At 37.6% G+C, this 22,327-nt stretch overlaps 2 protein-coding genes across 2 annotated transcripts in view; both read left to right on the top strand.

Moving 5' to 3' along the window:
• The window catches only part of SMAD5 (SMAD family member 5), a 281,680-nt gene that overhangs the window by 19,365 nt on the left and 239,988 nt on the right, over positions 1–22,327 (top strand). The window lies entirely within an intron of this gene.
• On the top strand, positions 6,139–17,417 carry LOC116470467 (putative F-box/LRR-repeat protein 21). The gene is made up of 5 exons (XM_032155969.2): positions 6,139–6,202; positions 12,317–12,683; positions 13,151–13,273; positions 16,234–16,405; positions 16,774–17,417. The coding sequence occupies exons 2-5, from the start codon at positions 12,318–12,320 to the stop codon at positions 17,415–17,417; spliced, it is 1,305 nt and encodes a 434-aa protein (XP_032011860.1). The 5' UTR covers positions 6,139–6,202; position 12,317.

Below are 22,327 nucleotides of genomic sequence, written 5' to 3' on the forward strand. Positions count from 1 at the left end.
CTTAATAACAATACTTTCTTTAAAAGGACTATACAAAGATGTTCTTTTTTGTATCACAAATGGCATATTGTGTATTCCTGTATTGTAAAGTATATCATAATTATCTGACCAACATCATTTTAGATATGGCTCTTTCCATCAAAATCTAATATATTTATACTAATAATTGAAACTCTAGAAAAATTCTTCAGTAATGTTCACAGAAATGCACCAAGATACATGATCTTCACAGCCTACTTATAATAGTAAAAACTAAATGTTCAGCAATAGAAGAAGGTTAAAATAATTGCAATGTTTCCATATAAGGGGATTTCTCATTTGGCCATTACGAAGTGAGGAAGAGATTTCTCATTACAACCAAGATAGAGAAATAGGGAATAAATTCCCTCTCTGCATAAAAGAACAAAAAAACAAAACTGGAACCAACAAAATCAACAACAACAACAAAAAGCACACAAAGTATTTGAAACAACGACTTTTGTAGGAACAGAAAGGGAATGATCTTTTTCCTTCTCATCCTTATATAGGTCACAGCCAACATCCCTATGACAACAGGTTAACAAGAGAAAAGCAGAACAAAGTTATTTGATCATAGCTTTATGTGATACGGGGAATCTTCAGAACGAAGACCCAAAGATACAGGGGAGCTATCTGATTTTTGTTTAGGTTTGATGAAACAGGGACAGTGTATAGAAATGTAATTAGATGAACAAAAAGGTATGAGCTAATGGTAATATGCTGATTGGGAAAAACCTAGCAAAGCCTGTCTGATTAGGTTCTTCCTGAGGAAGAAATATTGTAGCATTTCTTCCTCCTGGGTATAGGGTAGGGGTCTTCTCGAATCCTAATTTCTTTATAGCCAGCTGTTGCCCAAAAAGGCAGAGGAAGGTTAGAGCAACATTTTTAGGTTTTATGGCTGGCTTTGGGGGAAAAGGGTTCTGGTTTCTATGACCTACCTTGGGAAAGAGGAATTCTAGTTTCTATGGTTTGCCTCAGGGAAGAATGAGGGGTGAGAGACAGAAGGGCAAAAGATCACAGAGAAACTTTGCTGTTGAGGCTGCTTCTAAGGTGTTCACATTGGAGTCATTTTCAGAGCCCCAACACTTTTAAGAAACAAGATATCAGGCAACAAAAGACAAAGATCTCCAAGAGATAAGAAATAAATGAGATAAGTCCTATGATTACCCTTATTTTATTGCCTTCAAAGAATGTCTAGTCTGCTACACAGAGAGGGGGAATCCAGACTAAGTTTAGTGGACCCCCTGAGTTTAGGAGTTGACAATATGCTGCTAAAGCAGTACTTGTGGGTATATTTATGGCACTGCATGCCTATGTTAGAACAGAAGAAAGGTCTCAAATCAATGAACTCAGATTCTACCCTGAGAAACTAGAAAATAAATAGCAATTTAAATTCAAAAGAAAGGAAATAAAGATGAGAGCAGAAACCAGTGCAATATAAAACAGAAAAAATAATAGAGAAAATTAATTAAACCAAAGGCTGGTTCTTGGAGAAGATCAGTAAAATTGATAATCCTTAAACCAGACTGATGAGATAAAAAATAGTGTAGATACAAATGACCAACATCAGGAATGAGAGAGTGACATCATTATAGATACTACAGACATTAGAAGAATAATAAGAGAATATTAGAAACAATATTATGTCTATCAATTTAACAATCCAGATGAAATGCATAGATTTATTTAAAGATGTAAACTACCAAAGCTCCTTTAAGAAGAAATAGATAACCTAACCTAATAGAAGAAATAGCCCTATATTTATTAAAGTAATTGAATTTCTCGTTAAAAGCCTTCCCACAAAATAAACTCCAGGCCCAGATGGCTTTATTGGTGAATTCAACCAAACATTTCAGAATAAATAATACCATTTCTATATAGACTCTTCCAGAATTGAATAGGAGGAAATACTTCTCAGCTTGCTTTATGAGGCTTGTATTACTTGATATCAACATTTTACAAAGATATTACTAAAAAAGGAAAGTACAATATAATATCCCCCATGAACCTAGATGCAGAAATTCTAAACAAAATTTTAGGAAATTGACTCAAACAATAGGTAAAAAGGATAATAAATTATGATAAAATAAGTCTTTTGCCAGAAATGCAAGGTTGGTTTAACATTTGAAGATCAATCAATGTAGTCCATCATTTTAATAAACTAAAAAGGAAAACAATAAGATTATTTCAACTGACACACACAAGTACTTCACAAAATCTAACATCCATTCTTCATCTAAAAATTCTCAGCAAAGTAGGAATAAAATGGAAGTTCCTCAATCTGATGAAGAGCATCTATGCAATATGCACACCCATGCAATACGTCAATGATTAAAGATGAAGCATTTTCCCTCTTAGATGAGGAACAAGACAAAAGTGTCTTTTCTCACCTTGATGTAGAAATCAGTTTGGGGAGAATTCACATCTTAAAAATACGGAGTCTTCAAACCAATGAATGTCATTTATGCATCTCTTTATTAATGTTAATTATTTAACATTGTACTGGCGATATAGTGCAATGGGGAAATAAAAAATAAAAATGTATTTTATATTGAAAGAAAAACTGTCTTTATTTGCACACAACATGACTATGTAGAAAATCCAATGGAATATACTAAATTCTAACAAAAATTTCTATTAATAAAACTAATAAGTGATTTTTGCTAGGTTGTAGGATACAAGACCAATACAAACAGTCAATTGCATGTCTTCATACTGGCAACAAACAAATAGAAATTAAAATTTAAAAAACAATACTATTTACCATAACATTTAAAAACTATGAAATATCTAAGAATAGTTCTGACAAAATGTGTGTAAGACTTATATCCTGAAAACTACAAATGTTGTTGAGAGAAATTAAAGAAGATCTAAGTAAATAGAGTGCTATATCAATCATGTTTATCGAAGACACAACATTATAAAGATGCCAATACTCCCTAAGTTGATGACTAGATTCAAGGCAATCTTCAGTAAAATCTCAGCAATATTTTTGTAGATATTGAAAAGCTTGTTCTAAAAAAAAATACAGGAATGTAAAGAATCTAGAATAGACAAAATAGACAAAACAATTTTGAAGAACAAGTTGGAGGGCTAAAACTATGTGATTTCAATACAAGTACTTGTTATAAAGCTACTACAGAAATCAAGACAGTGCGATATTGGTGTAAAGATGGGAAAATATATTAACAAAATAGAACAGAGGGTCTGAAAATATACCTACACATACATGGACAACTGATTTCCCACAAAAGTGCAAAGGCAATTTAATGGAGAAAAATAGTAGCCTTTTCAACAACTGGTGCTAGGTAAATTGGATACAACCTGCACATGAAAAAAATAAACCTTGACTTCTATCTTGCAGCATACAAAAACATTAACTCAAATAGATCATAGACCTAAATGTGAAATCTAAATCTATAAACCATGTAGAAGAAAATATAAAAGAAACTCTTTGTGACCTTGACTTAGACAAAAATTTCTTAAGTTTAACATCAAACAAATGATCCATAAAAAAACACATTGATAAACCGGATTTCATCAAAATCAAAACTTCTGCTTTTCAAAAGACACCATTAAGAAAATGAGGCTAGGGCCAGACGCTGTGGCTCATGCCTGTAATCCCAGCACTTTGGGAAGCTGAGGCGGGTGGATCACTTTGAGATCAGGAGTTCAAGACCAGCCTGGCCAACATGGTGAAACCCCATCTCTACTGAAAATACAAAAACTTAGCCGGGCATGGTGGCACATGCCTGTAATCCCAACTATTTGGGAGGCTGAGACGGGAGAATCTGTTGAATCCAGGAGGTGGAGCTTGCAGTGAGCCAAGATCAAGCCACTGCACTCCAGCTGGTGACAGCAAGACTCCATCTCAAAAAAAAAAAAAAAAGAAAGAAAAGAAAATGAGGCTGGGCACAGTGGCTCATGCCTGTAATCCCAGCATTTTGGGAGGCCAAGGCGGGCAGATCACCTGAAGTCAGGAGTTTGAGACCAGCCTGACCAACATAGAGAAACCCAGTCTCTACTAGAAATACAAAATTAGCCAGACATGGTGGTGTATGCCTGTAATCCCAGCTATTTGGGAGGCTGAGTGAGGCAGGAGAATCGCTTGAGCCCAGGAGGCAGAGGTTGCAGTGAGCCCAGATTGCGCCATTGCACTCCAGCCTGGGCAACAAGAGTGAAACCCCATCTCAAGAAAAAAAAAAAAAAAAGACATACCACAGACTTGGAAAAAAAATAGTCACAATCATATATTTGGCAGAAGTCCTGTATCCAGAATATATTTAAAAATTCTCGAAATACAACAATGAGAAAACAAACAACTCAATTTAAAGTGGGCAAAAAAAATTGAATAGACACCTCACCAATGACGATGTTCAGATGGTAAATTAGCTTATGAAATTCACTAGAGAATTCATTATTCACTAAGGAAATACAAATTAAAACTGCAATGTGATACCCCTAGACTCCTATTAGATTAAAAAGACTGGTCATACCAAGTGTGAGTGAGGAGGCAGAGAAACTAGAACTCTAATACACTGCTGGTGGGAATGTAAAATACTCCAACCTCTTGGAAAACATGTTGACAGCTCTTTTTTAAAGTTAATCATAGACCTATCATATAATGCAGCTATTCTACTCCTAGGTGTTAATATTTACCCCAGAGTAGTGAAAGCATATATCCATTTAAAATTGAAAAGTAATGGCAGCTTTATGTATGTAACACCCTCAAACAAGAAATAATCCAAATTTCCGTCATGAGGTGAATGCATGAACAGTCTGTGGTATAACCATACAATGGAATACTACTTGGCAATAAAAAGAAATGAACATCATATGGGCAACAACATAGATATCGCAAAACAATTATGCTTAGTGCAAAAAGCCAGACCACAAGGAAGAGTACAAACTGTATGATTAAATTTATGTTACAATAAGAAACACAATCTAATCTATAGGATCAGAAAGCAGAAAGGAGAGGAGCCTGAAGGAGGATCATTACAGAGCAAAACAGGAAAACTTTTGGCAGATTTGTGTATGTTCATTATCTTGATCACAGTGGTAGTTTCAAGGGTGTCACAACTTATTAAATTACACTCTAAGTATGTGGAGTTTATTTTGCCAATTATAATTCAATAAAACTATTTGGAAAAAAAGTATGAAAGAATCTGTGTATCAATATGAACTGTATCCATGACAGTAGGCAAAAGGGTAAGTTCCAGAAAGTTACATATAGTTTGATCTCAGATTTTAAAAAGCGAACAAGAAAAAATAAAATCCTTATCTATCACTGTATACTTGTTTGCGTATTGGTCTGGTAGTTTACACAGTGAACTACTGAGTGATCATACCTGGGGGCTGAGTTGTATAGCACGGACAAGGAGAGGTGATGTACACACATTTCACACTGAGCTGTTATCACTTGATATTTAGAAGGTTCCTTTCAATGACAGTTGACCCTTGAACAACACGGGTTTGAACTGCGTGGATCCACTTATACATGGATTTCCATACTGCAGATACTGTATTACACAGCACATAATACATATACAGCATACGTGTTCATCCACAGTTTTTGTTATTGGTAAGGCTTCAGTCAACAGTAGGCTATTAATTGTCAAGTTTTGGGGAAGTCAAAAGTTATATCCCGATCGACTGCGCAGGGTTTGGCGCCCCTAACCCCTCTTCCCATTGGTCAAGGGTCACCTGCATTTGTGCATTGATAAAGGGGTGCGCTTCACCGGGAGTAAGTCCCAGAAACCACAAGCGTTGGCTCATGCCTGTGTGGAGTCACAGGCAGGTGGCCACGGGGAATTAGCTGAAGACCAGCGGGCAGGAAGCCTCCCACGTGCCACCTAAGGGGCGCTCCCGGAACCGCTGCCCCTGCGGGAGGACCGGCTGGGGGCTCAGATCGCCATGCGTGAATCGGTGCTGCGCCAGGTGGGCGCCAGCGCCGCGGCCTGCGGGGGGAGGCGGCCTCTGAGTAGAGGGCGCGAGGCGGGGCCAGGCGGGGCGGGGCCTTGGGCGGCTGCGGTCTGCGCGGACCCCGGCGCCTAAGCGCTCGTGTTCCTCCAGTGTGCGAGGCCGGCCTAGCTCGCGCCTGTTCCGGCGCCACCGAACGGCCCAGACTCCAACGCCTTGGCCCGGCCCGCGAACGCCGAGCACGCGCGGAAACCCTTTAAAGGTAGCACATTTTTCGGGTGTCGCGGGGGCACCGCCGGCGGTGGCGATGTGGGGCGGACTCGGCTTGCTCTTTGGGCCCGGGAGGCGTGCGCTCGCGCTCTGGGCCACGTCGGGGCGGTCTCGGGCGGCTCGGCGCCTCCTGAAGCGACTCCTCCCGCGGCCCGGGGCCCGGCAGTCCCCGAAGCCGGGGTGAGCGGGGCCTGGCTCGGGCAGCCAGTGCGGACTAGCAGCCCCCGGGCGTCCGCTTTCTCGCTGGGCTGGGTTTCTGCAGTGCCGGGCGCCCACCCGGCCACCCCATTAGCCGCGCGTCTGGCTCTTCAGTGGAGTGAGCCTAGAAAGGGCGGCGTTCGTCCAGTGATCGCTCATACCCGAGGTTGCTTTTTGCATGACTGCTTGCAGTTAAGTTCACAGGAGTTTATAGTTGCCACAAATGTCAAAAAGTAGCCTTCCTGCGCGCTGAAAGCGCTCATCTGTGCGCTTTAAGGTGTACCGTCTTTGTCTTTGGCGAGTGTGCCTTTTAAGACGCTTCCAAGATAAATTGAATAAGAAATGATGATTATTTTCTCCCAGAAAAATCTTGCAAAAATGATTTCTAGAAACACCTGTGTTCGTTGTTAGCTCCCTTAGAATGCCCAGCCCGAGGCGGGCTCTCCCTGGCTCGGAAGGCCTCCCCGCGGAGGGCCTGGCTTGCTGTCCGCTCCCTTTTCGCTTCCAGAGTCGGAGACGCGACTTTGGGGTAGATGTGGAGAGAGAAACAGATGCCCTAGGCGCCCCCCATTCAGGGATTTTCACAAACTGCCCAGTTCAAGTTTGTCCCTTGCGTCTCCAAAGGTGTTTTCAACCTACATGTATTTGGAAAACTTCAGTTTTCATATGATTTATTTAAAAATAAGCATACATATTATGTTTATTAGGAAGTAAAAATTTTCTTTTTAAGTAGATATGTCCTAGTACCACAGAGAGACTTGAGTGTAGAAAATTGCTAAACCAGTGACAAAATGCCAGAACACTGCAAAGATGGTAACCACTGCTTAGGAAATATTTGACATAAATATTTTTCATTTTTTGTCTCCTTAATACCTCGGTGATGTTTTTATTTGATTTGATATTTTAAAAAGAATTGTAACTTTTAGACTTAGAAGGAAACTTAGAGTCTTATGGGCTGCAAAGTACATAAATCTTTTTGACAACGTCTCCAACAAATTATGTTTTGTCCTTTGCTTGGATTATTTTTAGTAGAAAGAGGTGTTGCCCCATTCTTTTGTTGGAAAACTGTGTGTTTTTACGTGTGTTTTGGAGCGTGAGGTTTCAGCCCTCCTGTCCAGGCCATGCTTCCCCTGCCATTGCACTGGTGACTAGGATTCCAGGCTCCTTAACACTAGGATTCCAGGCTCCTTAACAGGACCATCTGCCTGGGGCAACAATCTGATTGCTTATCATGAAACTTTAGGAAGGAGATTTAATAAAGGACATTTGATAATGTTTTCCGTTTACTTTTGCTGCTCCCAACAAATTTGTCCACTCTTTTCAGATAATTTTGCATCTATATTCTGTTATCTGTGGTATTCACCTATTATTTCTATTGTTGTGACCATTGAAAACTTGAAACTGTTAAAAGTAACTTCTCGGTATTCATTTCGCCAATCTGGAAGAACCTAGTGATAGTGCAGAAGAGAGCTGCTTCCATGGCCTTTAGTGAGTTGGCTGTGGATGTTCAGTCAGTCTTCATCTCATCTGTCTTTGATAATCTTGCCCTCAAGAATACTGTGGCAATCTCTTAGATACTTTTAGAGGATCCCATTCACGTGGTCACCTGATCTACCAAATTAGAAAACATATCAAAAAAGGCATTTGAGTTAAGGTGGTTAGTGGAGCTCCTCAATGCTAATAAACTTGTTTCATACTCTGGAATTGTTCTGAAGATCCGTGTCCAGCTTGCTCTTTTCTCCCTTTTTGGAAGAATGGCTTATCACTTGATGGGGTCCTGTATTCTGGTTTTGTTCCCTATCTGTCCTCAAAATTCTAGTGACTATGAGACAGCCATCACGTTCCTTCAGCAACCAGGGAAGTAATTCATCTGATTCAGAAGACTTCAGTGAACTGATCTAAGTAGTGGTGCACCATCTTCTTACTGGTCTTAGGTAGCAACTCCCTATTGATATGTCAGTATTATGTCAGTATTCTCACATGAAGAATGGCCTATTGGCACAGAAATTAGCCATAAGTGTAACTCAAGGGAAAAGTTTCTGCAGTAAATAAAATTGTGTGTCATCTGATTTGAGTTAACTAGTAACTCAACTTGTCTTTTATTTTTGGTGTTTTCACTGAAAGTGTGCCCTGGAGTTCCTTTCCCTCTCCTTCTGGAATAAAGGAAGGACAGCCAATCGTGGCATTATCTGGAAAACAGTGGAACAGCAGGTGGCAGTGAGGAAATCAAATGGTAGATCGTGAGCTCAAATACATCCCCCTAGCCTGTCTTCCCCATTTCTGCTTTAGGAGTTGGATTCAGAGAGAAATGGAAAATTAACAGGTGGTAGACAGTAGAGTTTTAAGGGAACTGTTTAGTAAATTAATAGGTTGCCTTGTTTATCTCCTCTATGTAGTTGAGTTTGGTTTACAAAAGTAGTAGAATGTATTTATTTTTACCTTATAACATTTATTCATGATGCCAAGGCTGTGAGTTTTATCCTGCTGTAGACCTATATTACTATTTTCTTCAATTTCCATAGACTTTCCCGCTAACTCTGACAAGTCATTTTCCTGAAATTTGGCAAACCTCAAAGAGAGTATGACTGAATCAGTGCCATCTCTATCAATATATATGAAATGATTTTTAAATATGAAGCATATATTCTATTAACAGCATACTAGTCCAACTATATTAATACAGGAATGGTAAAATAATAAAAATCACTCATGTCTGCCTCTTTACTATAACTGTGATGGTATTATGTGCTGCTAAAATCTGGAACTGGAAGATTTATACAGCCTATAAACAAATAATTGTAGTCATGAATTCCCTCAAATTTTTTGTAGTATCTCTCTATAGACATTAGTTAACATATGGATTCTCAGAGTCCGTTCATTCTTTGATCCATAGCCTTGGTAGAGCCTCAAGAATAATTCCTGGGAATCGTAACAAGATTTCCACTAACGACACTATTTTTTTGGAGTTTGTTTGGTTTTTGTTTTGTTTTGTTTTGTTTTTGTTTTTGAGACAGGGTCTCACTCTGTTGCCCAGACTGGAGTGCAGTGGTGTGATCTCAGCTCACCACAACCGCTGCCTTCCTGCCTCAGCCTCCCAGGTAGCTGGGATTACGGGCGTGCGCCACTGCCACCCAGCTAATTTTTGTATTTTTTTATTTAAAAACTTTTTTTAAGTTTTTTTAATTTTAGAGATGGGGTTTCACCATGTTGGCCAGACTGGTCTTGAACTCCTGACCTCAAATGATGCACCTGCCTCGGCCTCCCAAAGTGCTGGGATTACAGATGTGAGCCACCTCGCCCGGTGGGGCTAGTTTTTATGTGTGTGTGTTTTGTTTTTTTTTTGAGATGTAGTCTCGCTCTGTCGCCCAGGCTGGAGTGCAGTGGCATAATCTCTGCACACTGCAAGCTCCGCCTCCCGGGTTCACGCCATTCTCCTGCCTCAGCCTCCCGAGTAGCTGGGACTACAGGCGCCCGCCACCACGCCCGGCTAATTTTTGTATTTTTAGTAGAGATGGGGTTTCATCAATGAACAACAACAAAAAATAGTTTTAGAATCAATAATTTCTAACAAAATCCTTCAATATATAGAGTGATATATACAGAGCCTAAGCATAGAAATTATTGGATGTTTATGTATTCTGATGAATGTGTTTTTGTGGTATTTTACGAAGATAAGAAGTGAAATCAAATGGATGTTGGTGAGTACCCCATAGCAACCATTGCTTCATTTCATGGTTCAGAGTATACTCTAATCTGGAAGCCTTCCTTAGGTAAGGAAGGCTTGAAAAAGAAATGATCAGCTTTTTAAATAGTCATATATCTTTAAGCTAGAATGTTTAATGTTTTCAAGCTAATAAAGATCAATTTGGCTAAAATATATTTTACAATGTACACAGCTATAAAATCATATGAAGTTTTTGATTTGTGGATGAGCATAATCCTTATGCTCGGAAGATTACACAACTTAGAATAAAATTAAAATGTTATTTTTAACAAGTTACTGGTATTAATATAATACCCTTAATTACTTACTGTGATTCTACTGTCAGTGAATTGGCAATTTAATGATATCATTAAATAATTTTAACAATCCATGCCACATACAATGAGATTTAATATATAGCACAGTCTCTCTGTTTAGAACGGCAAGGTAGTTTTCTAACCTGGCATTTGAGTGATGTCTTTGTTTTATGTTAGCATCACTGGTTTTTAAGTAAAGGATTCTATTAAGGGTAACTTCTTTATAAAAACTTAGTGAAAATTTATCCATTTTGTAGATTTCCAAATGAAACGGTTACGAGCAAAATGTCAATGACTGTGCTCCACATCAGAGTTTAGAATCCAGCATCTGTTCTTGTACCTTACAGTATTAAGGGGTTAGCATTGAAGAGTAGTAGATCAGGCCTTTTAAAATAGCATATGCTTTGAATTCTTGGTAGTCAGCAGTTTCACATAGTCTACATAGTACTGCTGGACAGGGCCTAAGTCATGCATGTAACTGGTTTAGTCAGACTGAAATGTTTGTGGTAGCTCTTTTGCCTGATGCTTGAGATGCAGCTTTGTAACTATTTTTGCTTTTCATTTCAATTTTCCAAACCCCAAAGATGGCTTTTCATTTTGTTGAATGACTTTACAGGTCATTCCTGCTTCTGGGATCCAACTCTATGTTGTGCTTAAGAAATGTGTCACATCAGACAGAGTGAATCACAAGACAGAGAGATTTACATATTACATAAATATTTTATTAGATTTCAAGGTATGTTTCATTTATGACACTGAATCTTCCATGTGTACATTCCTAACATTGCAGGGGTTAAAGGAGGGTTATATAGTTAACCAAAGTTCAATAAAGTTCAGAACCACTCTTACCATTATTTTGCCTTTCAAATAATTGTATACTTAAAATAGTTGGTATTCTTACATAAAATATATGTACAAGATGCCCATATGTACTTGGACATATCTGGACTTCAAATTTGCTGGAACTTAGTTGCATCCCAAGCTGGCTAATACCTAGAGATTCATCATTTCTGTTTGGAGGGTAAGAATGCTCATTCCCTGGCTGCTTTACTGGAGAGGATCAGGTGTGTTGCTTGAACTAAGACTTTGTGCCTGCCATATCTAACTTCTCTGAGCTCCTGTGTCCTGGCTGTCATCTGAAAATTGTTGCAGATCATTTGAGTTTTTGTTAGAATTGTGCTTTGACTTAAGTAATGAAAGCAGTTCGGAAAACTGCACTGGACAATTTAATATAGTAACACAGACTGCAACTAAACTATCTGCTGGTACTTTAATCCTCACAATGATCATATAGGTACTTTTCTTGTTGGAGGTGAGGAAACTGAGGCTTAGAGTAATTTGTTCTGACAAGATCATATGGTTAGTAAGTAGCAGAGTAGGGACTTATCTAGACCTATGCTTTTAATTGTGTTTTACTATCTCCCAGACCTCCCATTTTTTTTTTTTTTAAGGACAATTGCAATGTGATACTTCCTTCTTTGAAAGAGATAAAATACGATAATTGACTAGGAAAAAAAAAAAACCTGGGACATACACTGCTTCTTGGACATTTCCTCCTGGAAGCCTCCCAAGCCACCTCTTCCATACACAAACTCAATCACATGCATCCTCTTTTCCTTCCATTGAAACTTGTCCCAACTTTGGTCATAGCATTTATCGCTGTATTTCACCATTTGACCATAGCTCTTTGAGAACAGGTTTGTACTTCTTTATCGCTGTATCCCCAGCATGAGGTAGCACCTATCCATGCATGAAAGTGGAAGATACCTACTAAAATTGTATTAAACAATTTTTCATTTTCTAATGTTATTCTGTACAGTTAGAGTGCCAATATTTGGTGGAAATGTGAACAAACTATCAGACACTGAACATTTTCTAATGTTTACAGAATGAAGAGGAACAGTTTATCTGTTGAGAATAAAATTGTCCAGTTGTCAGGAGCAGTGAAACAGCCAAAAGTTGGGTTCTACTCTTCTCTCAACCAGACTCATACGCACACGGTTCTTCTAGACTGGGGGAGTTTGCCTCACCATGTAGTATTACGAATTTTTCAGTATCTTCCTTTACTAGATAGGGCCCATGCATCTTCTGTGTGTAGGAGATGGAATGAAGTTTTTCATATTCCTGACCTTTGGAGAAAGTTTGAATTTGAACTGAACCAGTCAGCTACTTCATATTTTAAGTCCACTCATCCTGATCTCATTCAGCAGATCATTAAAAAGCATTCTGCTCATCTTCAATATGTCAGCTTTAAGGTAAGAAAAATAAGCATTAAATAGAAACCATGACTTACATTTCATTAACAATGCTTTTGTGTATCTAGAGCCTTACTTTGAGGCAGTCAGTGAATTTTGCAAAGCATTTTATCTGAAGCGGTTTCCTGTTTTTCTGCAGTTATTTGCATCAATTGAACTGTAGAACTTGAACTGTAATTGAAAAACTTAAAATGCAGTTTCCATCATTTGTATGCTGTTATTAAAATTCAGGTAATTGTAAAAGATTTGAAAATAGGAAGTGCTTGGAAAGCTAATTTGTCATCATCTCTGTATTTCATTTTATAATCTGAGACAGTTTGTATGAAGAAAAAATACTCATTTATATGATAGCTCAAAGGAATGAATAAAATTTTGCAATTGAATTCTACTAAATAATTACTACATTGCCAGTATTTCTGATAAATTATCTTCAGGAAATTATTCGAGATTAAAAATTGTCTGTCCAGGTTGACAGTAGCGCTGAGTCAGCTGAAGCTGCCTGTGATATACTCTCTCAGCTGGTAAATTGTTCCATCCAGACCTTGAGCTTGATTTCAACAGCCAAGCCAAGTTTCATGAATGTGTCAGAGGTAAGGATATTATGCGCTTTTGGTGAGCTGTACTAAAATCCCTAAAGACTGCCAAACTAGGCAAAAGCCATTTTTTTCCTAAAGACAGACCATCTCCTATTTGTATTCAAAGTATTATTTAAAGCCGTTTTCTGTTGACTAGCACTTATTTTTGCAAAAATCATTTATGCATGTTTTCATTCTTTAGATAGATTTTGTAACTGTAGTCATTGTTCCCATAGTGTCATTAATATAAAATTTGGATATTGTGCTTATTCTATTTAAATAACAATTTATGTAGTTACTTTGAACATAGAGCATGTAGAGGCAATAGTGGATGTTAGTGGATGTTTTTTCTGTGATTCTGTGGCCTCTCTTTTGGAGGTGGAACAATATAATGTTTAACTAAATGAACTACAGTTGTTAGCATGATGTTTGCATTCATGCAGTAGAAACTCCAAAACAAAAGTGGCTTAAAAACATGACCAAAGTATATTTCTCTCACATTAAAGAAATTGATAGGTGAGACAGTCCATAGCTGGTATGAAGGTGGTAGGAACCTAGGTTTCTTCCAGCCACTCCACTCTCTCCAAGGTGTTTCTTCAAGATGACCATCTGAGCTCCGACCATCACATACTTGCTCTGGGGGCTAGGGTGTTAGAAATGGGGGAAGAAGGGAGTGCCTTCTCCTTATCCAGGAGACTACCCATAAGTACTACACAGTGTTTCTGTTTACCTCTAAGTCTGGCCACACCAGATTCCAGGGAGTCTGGGGAACCTTTGAGCTGGGTGGCAGTGTGCCCAGCTAAAAATTGGGACTGGATTAACAAACAAAGGAAGAATGGTTGCCAGGAAGCAACCAGCCACTCTCTGCCATAGAAACTAATACCGTATTCTCCTCATTCAGGCTTCAACCTGAATGCCATCTCCTTGGAGAGCCCCTCCTTAACCATTGTGAAAATGGCACCTCCTGCTCCAGTAATAATGTACTCTACCATTACATTATTTTTATTTTCTTCATGTCATTCATCAGTACTTGAAACCACCTTATTTATTTAATGTGCTTATTCTCTTCTCCTTATACCAAACATAAACTCATTGAAGGCAGAGATTCTATTTTGTTTACCATTATAAACCCAGAGTCAGAATAGTGCCTGATATATGATAGGCATTAAATTATGGTAGTTGGTAAAGCTGGCTAATGGAAATTTTCCTGTGGAGGAGGATAGAGGAATAGCAGCCTCTCTCTTATAAACTGGGTCATGGCACTCTTCTAGCAAGTATTTCTGCTGGCCTGTTTATCTTCTAAAGGGATGTGCTGAAAAAAATGGGTCATTTAGGGATTAGAGTAATGTAAGTAATCCGATGAAATTTACCACTTCTAGGTAGTTATTTCCTTGTTTATGAACTACAGAATCAGATTACCCTGAAATTCTTCTTATATTCTAAAAGCTGTCTCTAATGTTGCACATCAGCTTCCAGGGCCAGCTTCTAGGTTAGCTGATGCAGTCACCAGAGCTAGATACCAGGAATTAATTAGCAAGCTTCATTTCAAGCTCTGCCTCTACTGTTTAAAGTGAGCTCTGTGGCTTCTGGCAAGGTCACGGATCTCTCTGAGACTCAGTTTTTTTAATCTGTTAACTAAGGAAAAATAAAAGTATAGCATTTTGCTAAGCATAAATAGTACTAAACTAATATATTGCTATTATAATGAAATATGTACTGTAATGTTTTTTAAAGTCATCCTTCAGGACTAAAGTAGTCAGTTGACAGTTAATTAAAGGGAAACTAAACCTTGTATTTATATTCCCCTAATAATTTTGGCACCATGAAATTTACTGAAGAAGTTTAGCCTTCTACCATTTGAAAATGTGTACAAACCAGTTTACAATTAGTATAAATCAATAAGTTTTCTTATAAATTAATGAACATTTATAACCAATTTGGTCATTCTGTTAGGCATAATAGAACCTTTGGTAGAATCCAAATGGATTGATTTTAAAAAGGGAAAAGTGATCATGTACAGATTTGGTTTCCAGACTTTCTATCTTTGCCAAAAAATACTGAATCTGAAAATTTTTGAAATTCTACTCATTTTCAGATCAAACTAGAAGTAAGTTTTAGTGTGTTAGTCTTCAAAGCATATACAGACTTGGATTTACTTTGGATAATTTGCTAGGAAAAGCATGTCACTGAAGATTGTGAAATCTTATAAAATGAATTAAAAGCTCATTTGTTCATTCAACAAATTTTTATCGTCCATTTGCCGTGCTATGTGCCAGATACTATTTTAGGTGCTAGACATACGGGAGTGGATAAATCAGGTAAAAGTTCTGTTTCTTCTAGGGCAGGGGTCAAAAATACTCAGATAGCAAATATTTCAGGCTCTGGGGGCCAAGTAGTTATGCTGCGACTACTCAACTGTAACACTGGAGTCTGAAAGCAGACACAGACAGTATTTAACTAAAGGGCATGGCTGTGTTCCCATCAGACTATTTAGGGACACTGAAATTCAAGTTTCATGTAATTTTCATGTCATAAAATATTATTCTTTAAAAAATTTTTCCAACCATTTAAAAATACAAAAACCATTCTTAGTGAGCCATACAGAAACAGACCATGGGCTGGATTTGGCAAGTTGTCTGTAATCTACCAACCCCTGTTCTAGGAAATAAATATACAATAATTATGTCCTTTTAATATTGAAAACCAAATCCTTAATTGAAGTAATTGGAAGACATGTTTTATGAAATCTTTGAAGCTTTTTTTCCTCACTATTTCATGTATCAATTATAAAAAGTATAAAACTATACTTCATTATAAAAATATCTTCTACTGGAAAATGATTCTGTGGAAACAACCGTATGTTCATGGTTGTTGCTATGTTATCATTAGCATGTATTGATATAGTTTTAATGAATTACTTAAAGCTGTACATTTTAAAATAATGTTTTCATAATTTTTTCTTATTGCCATGCAAGTCTCATTTTGTGTCAGCACTTACAGTTGTTTTTATCAACTCAAAATCATTATCATCAATCAAAATTGAAGATACACCAGTGGATGATCCTTCATTGAAGATTCTTGTGGCCAATAATAGTGACACTCTAAGACTCCTAAAAATGAGTAGCTGTCCTCATGTTTCATCTGATGGTGGGTTACATTTTTTAAAGCTAGAATGATACGATGTTTTTATTACAATGACCATAAAGATGCAATTTCCTTTTGAAAATTATATGCCTATGAAGCATAAATTATTTAAGTAAGTTTTTTCAAAAGATTTCTTAATCTGCAAGGTAGGTATAGTTATAGTAAGTTTCTCCCGAGATATTTTAATTTTACATATATACATATGCTTTCAATTATATACATAATACCTCCTGGCAGCCGTGCTCTCAGAAGTTGTTAGATAGCTATTTTCACAAATAATGAATAATTAATATCAAATTTAAATGTACAAAATATTGTATTAGGATCAGTATGATTCTTTGTTCTTAAGAGTTTTCCCCAACTTCCCACAGGAATTCTTTGTGTAGCTGATCATTGTCAAGGCCTTAGAGAACTGGCGTTGAATTATTACATCCTAACTGATGAACTTCTCCTTGCACTCTCAAGCGAGACTCATGTTAACCTTGAACATCTTCGAATTGATGTTGTGAGTGAAAATCCTGGACAGATTAAATTTCATCCTATTAAAAAACACAGTTGGGATGCACTTATTAAACATTCCCCTAGAGTTAATGTTGTTATGTACTTCTTTCTATATGAAGAGGAATTTGAGACGTTCTTCAAAGAAGAAACCCCTGTTACTCACCTTTATTTTGGTCGTTCAGTCAGCAAAGCGGTTTTAGGACGGGTAGGTCTCAACTGTCCTCGACTGATTGAGTTAGTGGTGTGTGCTAATGGTCTTCAGCCTCTTGATAATGAACTTATTTGTATTGCTGAACACTGTACAAACCTAACAGCCTTGGGCCTCAGCGAATGTGAAGTTAGCTGCAGTGCCTTCATCAAGTTTGTAAGACTGTGTGGGAGAAGGCTAACACAGCTTTCTATAATGGAGGAAGTTTTGAACCCTGATGAGGATTATAGCCTAGATGAAATTCACACTGAAGTCTCCAAATACCTGGGAAGAGTATGGTTCCCTGATGTGATGCCTCTCTGGTAATTGGCTGCTAAAGATTCCGAAATTGTTGTTGTTGTTTTTCTAAATCAGTGTGATCAGCTGCTTTCTATCTAAGCAGATGTAAATTTTAAAATGTGTTGCTGCTGTATTTTAGGTCAAATATTTGATTGTTTGCAAACTGTCTTAATGGATTGCTGCAGAAACATTTGAAAAAAAAAATAAGAAATTTGAAAAGCAAGAAATTGCTGTATATAGGGCACAAGCCCTGTATGTGGATTAGATGGTTGATATGCCAAAAACTACAGATGGTTTCTAAGTAGATTTCTCAGCTTTCCTTGGAGGCATATTGTAGCTTGCTAAGTAAATGTGTAATATTGAACTTGGATTCTGTAAGTTATGTCATTTACTTTATTACATTGTTTTATTTGATTCTATTTTATCTTGGTATTAATATATTTTATAAAATATAAAATATTTTAAAGCTTATTTAACTATAACATTTTTAGCACTATATGAGATCATCTTGTGATTCAATAAATAACTTCTAATTTCCAGAGTACTTCAGATTCTACTTTATTGTATTGAGAGATAATGGACATTCGATTAAAATTTAAAAATACTAATTCATTTCATAATGATACTGATGTGAAAAGACAAGAGATAGTCATTCTGATTGTTAGTTAGACTATTTGAATAAAGCAGTAAATGTTGTAGGATGTGTTTGGGAGGGAATCAGCATTCGCTGCCTCCTGCTATGGATCTGGAACTGTGCCAGATCCTCTGCATAAGTGATCTTAGAATTTAATTAGCAACACAGTTAGAACTCCTTAGTGGCTACTTATTGTCTTGAGGGTGAAGATCTAGCCTTCAAATAACCCCCAAGGTCCTGCAAGGTCTGGTCCCTCCCTGCTTCTTTTGCCTCATTTCCCATCAAGCTGCCCCTTGCCCTTCGGTTCCCATTTCCTCTCAGTTCCTTAGAACTGTCCTGCACCCTCTAGTCACAAGGAATTCGCTCGTACCTCTCTCTGCCTGGCTTACTGTCTGTGCTCCTCAGATCTTTCCTCTAGCTTTATGTCCTTGATCATGGAAGCCTTCCTGGACACCCGGCCCATTCCCTGCTCATAGGTCAGGTCCACGTTGTGCACTCTGTACAGTGCACTCAGCAGCCTGGCTTTACTGTGCGGCACTTACCCTGTTGTAATTCATCACTTACTGGTCTGATTATTACCAGTTTGTTCCATTGCACTGTAAACTCCATCAGTGCAATATCATTGCTGGTTTTTGCTCACTGTTTTATCCCCAGAATCTGCCATGCTAGTGGTTAGCACATAGTAAATTTTACGTAAGTACTTTGGTTTTCAAGCTTGTTCCATTCAGTTTGCCCCACAGTATCTTAAATTTCTAAGAAATCAATTAAAGTAAAAAGAGAGAATTAAATATGTTCGTCACTTTCCAGTTTGGGATATTAGGAAAAAATTATAAGTATTTTTACCTATTAAGCAATTAGAATACATTGTGATGTGTAAATGGCGGTTCAAAAAATAGCACTTTTATATCCCTGTATTTAGAGACTATGTTTGTGTGTACATTCTCACCACCGTGCCATATTATTTCTCACTGTAAGCTCTGTAAGGCTTCTCATATCTACCTATCTGTTCCTCCCTCTCAGAGCAGTATTGCTACATTGGTAATTACTCCATAAATGCTAGTGGAGCTGATTTTACTGGTTAAAAAAATAAAACCAATTTCTTGAGGACTGGGGTGGTATTACAATTACAGATAATACAATTTATACTTTAAGATTTCAGGAGGATACAGAAGCATCATATAATACGGGACTTAAAAACTGATTAGGGGCCGGGTGCGGTGGCTCACGCCTGTAATCCCAGCACTTTGGGAGGCTGAGGCGGGCGGATCACAAGGTCAGGAGTTTGAGACCAGCCTGGCCAATATAGTGAAACCCCGCTCTACTAAAAATACAAAAATTAGCCTGGCTTGGTGGCGGTTGCCTGTAGTTCCAGCTACTCGGGACGCTGAGGCAGGAGAATTGCTTGAACCCGGGAGGCGGAGATTGCAGTGAGCCGGGATCATGCCACTGCATTCCAGCCTGGGCAACAGAGCGAGACTCCATCTCAAAACAAAACAAAACAAAATTTAAAAAAACCTGATTAGGATAACAGGACAAACAAAAGAAATAGCTTAACAGAGATGGAGTTGGGGATCAGAGCAGCAGTGGACATTCTGAAGGGATAAGCCTCTGGTCTCACCTGGGATCACTCTACCATGATATATTCTAGGAGGAGTATACATACCCAAATGGTCAGGTGACAGAATGCCAGTGGAGTTTGCACGAGGATAATGGAGCAAAACAGAGGGACTAGAGAAGGGAGGTTGGGGGTGAGTTTCTCCCCATTGTCGACTAGTATGGAGAGATGATGAGTACCATTGGCCTCTTCTACATAGAATGAGAAGTTGCTGCTCTAAATTGTGCTTTTTAGTGGCCCAGTAGTTGAACCCAGTGAACTAAGCACTATAATGAATCTTAGAGCAAAACTCAGAGTAAATCTAAGTTCATAAACTCATGTAAATTACCTTGATTGGCCTGCCTTACCGGGTAAGTAAATGGAAGAGTAAAACATTTCTACAACAGCCAAAAACAAGACAAGAACTTATAGAGTATTTTAAATGTTTTGTCTAATGAAAATGTCTCTACTTTGGAGGTCTATGAAAAGTACTGTTTACTTAAAACTAGTGGATTCTAGATAACGGAATTTGACATTAAGTGGGTTTCAAACTTTAGTCTTTGGAGAATATTTTAGTTCTGCAAGCAAAATTTTTCATGTTAAAAGCATTTACATTTGTTAGATGATTCTGGAGAAGTTTGGAACATTTTGTGGGCAAAAATTTGGTAAATGGAGAGAATGGGGGAAAGGTCTTACTGTAGGTTGTGCTGAAGAAACACAAAAATAGGATGCTCATATTTTTTGTTTTGCCTTCCTTGTGATCCTTGCTGGCCTCATTTGTATTGTACCAAATACAGGAGAGGTGAGTCAGGAGGCAAGCTGATTTTTCATGGGCATTTATTATTATGAATAACATGTCACAGAGGCAACAGGTATATGATTACTGTAATATGCCACTGAGTGTGATAAATGTCAAATGGATGCAAGGATTCTTCCCTTTGTAGCCTGGCCTCTTAAATTGGCCACTTACCGCCTTCTTTTTCTTCTGTTAAATTTATCTCTTGCAGATAATTCAAAACATTTTCAAAGTAAATATTGATTGTATTCATGTTATTAATGTGTAGCTATCAAACCTGACAGAATATCTAATATCACAATTTTTGAAGTGTATATTATCATCATGGTTACTAATGAAAAGTAAGTTTCTCCATACTGTTACCCCTCTGTCATTCAAACCTTTATAATATTTTTATACTTAAGTCAAACGTTTTGACATCCAAACCTAAAAGACAAGGGGGAAAATAACACGGATTTGTTGTTGCACTAGAGGGCGCTGTATTCCAGTTCTTCCTGAGAAAGAAGTCCTTTGGTCCAAAGTTTGCATTTCCGTTAAGCAGATGTGAGAATGCTGAGGAGAAGGCAATGTCCCTGCTCTACCTTGAGGAATTTCTCCATTCCAGGTCATGAGTCTGGTTTTAAAAACAATATCCATATCCACCTGTGTTTTGCCTCCTAAATAATCAGAAGGATGATTATTTGGAAAACTAAGCATAGATTTTATTGTTCAAATATTTCAGAGCTTCTTTTAAAATTGCCTTTAAGAGCTGATGTGCTATTTCCTTTTTGTGTGTCCTCAGTGGAGTACAGCATTTATTTTTTGAAAGCCAAATTTCTGGAAAGAACCTAAAGTTATTTGGTACCAAGGAGATGCATATTCAAATCAGACAGTGCTAGATATAGTTTGCCATTGAAAGTAATGGCAAAAACCGTGATTACTTTTGCACCAACCTAATGGATATAAGAAGGTGCTAATTGTGTGACATAGATTCTTAACTACCTGAGAGTCATCATGATAACTCTTTCTTCCTGGCCACCTACTGCAAGTCCTGTTGCTTCTGTGACATGTTATTCATAATAATAAACACCCATGAAATCACCTCCCAACTGCAAAACTACAGCACTGTTAGTAACTTAAATCTTTCTGTGTGGTCCTCTTTATCTAGTTATGAGTTAATTAGAGTTCATTATTTTCTTGCTTCCCTTTGTATATGATTTTGTTATATAAAAAGGAAATTGTATTCTAATTTTAACTGTTTTAACTTTATAAAAAGAATATCATGCGTTATGTGATCTTCTGGAATTTTTTAAACTTAAAATTATATTGCCATGATTCATTCAGGTAGTTGTGTTTAGCTGAAGTTCATTTATTGTGACTGCTGTTGACTATTATGTTCTGTAACTTTGAGATTATTTATTGGATTTCACTGTTGATGGGCATTTGGGTCACTGAAGGTTTTGCTATGAAAATAGTGATATCCTGAACATTCTCATACATATGTCCTGATACACAAATGCAGCCATTTCTCTAACAATAAACTTCAATTAATTATGTTTTCCTCTAACAATCTACACATAAGAATGTAATCATTCTGCTGGCATTTTCTGCATTCCAAACAAATTTAAGCAGAAATTCATGAAGGAAGTTTCCAGAATGATTAGTTCAATGTATTCATTTCTTACCGACTGGCTAAACTGTAAGGAGCCAAAATTATTTCTGGTCCTTTGGACATTTGTATGGTCTTGTTTCCTCATAGTACCTGTTGTCAATATAACTAAGACAGAATAACATAGATATAATACAATGATGTGTAGAAATAAGTAGCCGTAATATGCATATGGCTAGATGAAGTTGACAGGCCCAGTTCCATGAGACACTTCAGATAAAGGTAGGCCTCATTCTCACTCTAGTCCTTCCTGTAGTGCAGCCTC

This window comes from Hylobates moloch, unplaced genomic scaffold, assembly GCF_009828535.3.
Source record: "Hylobates moloch isolate HMO894 unplaced genomic scaffold, HMol_V3 SCAFFOLD_6, whole genome shotgun sequence".
Classification (NCBI taxonomy): domain Eukaryota; kingdom Metazoa; phylum Chordata; class Mammalia; order Primates; family Hylobatidae; genus Hylobates; species Hylobates moloch.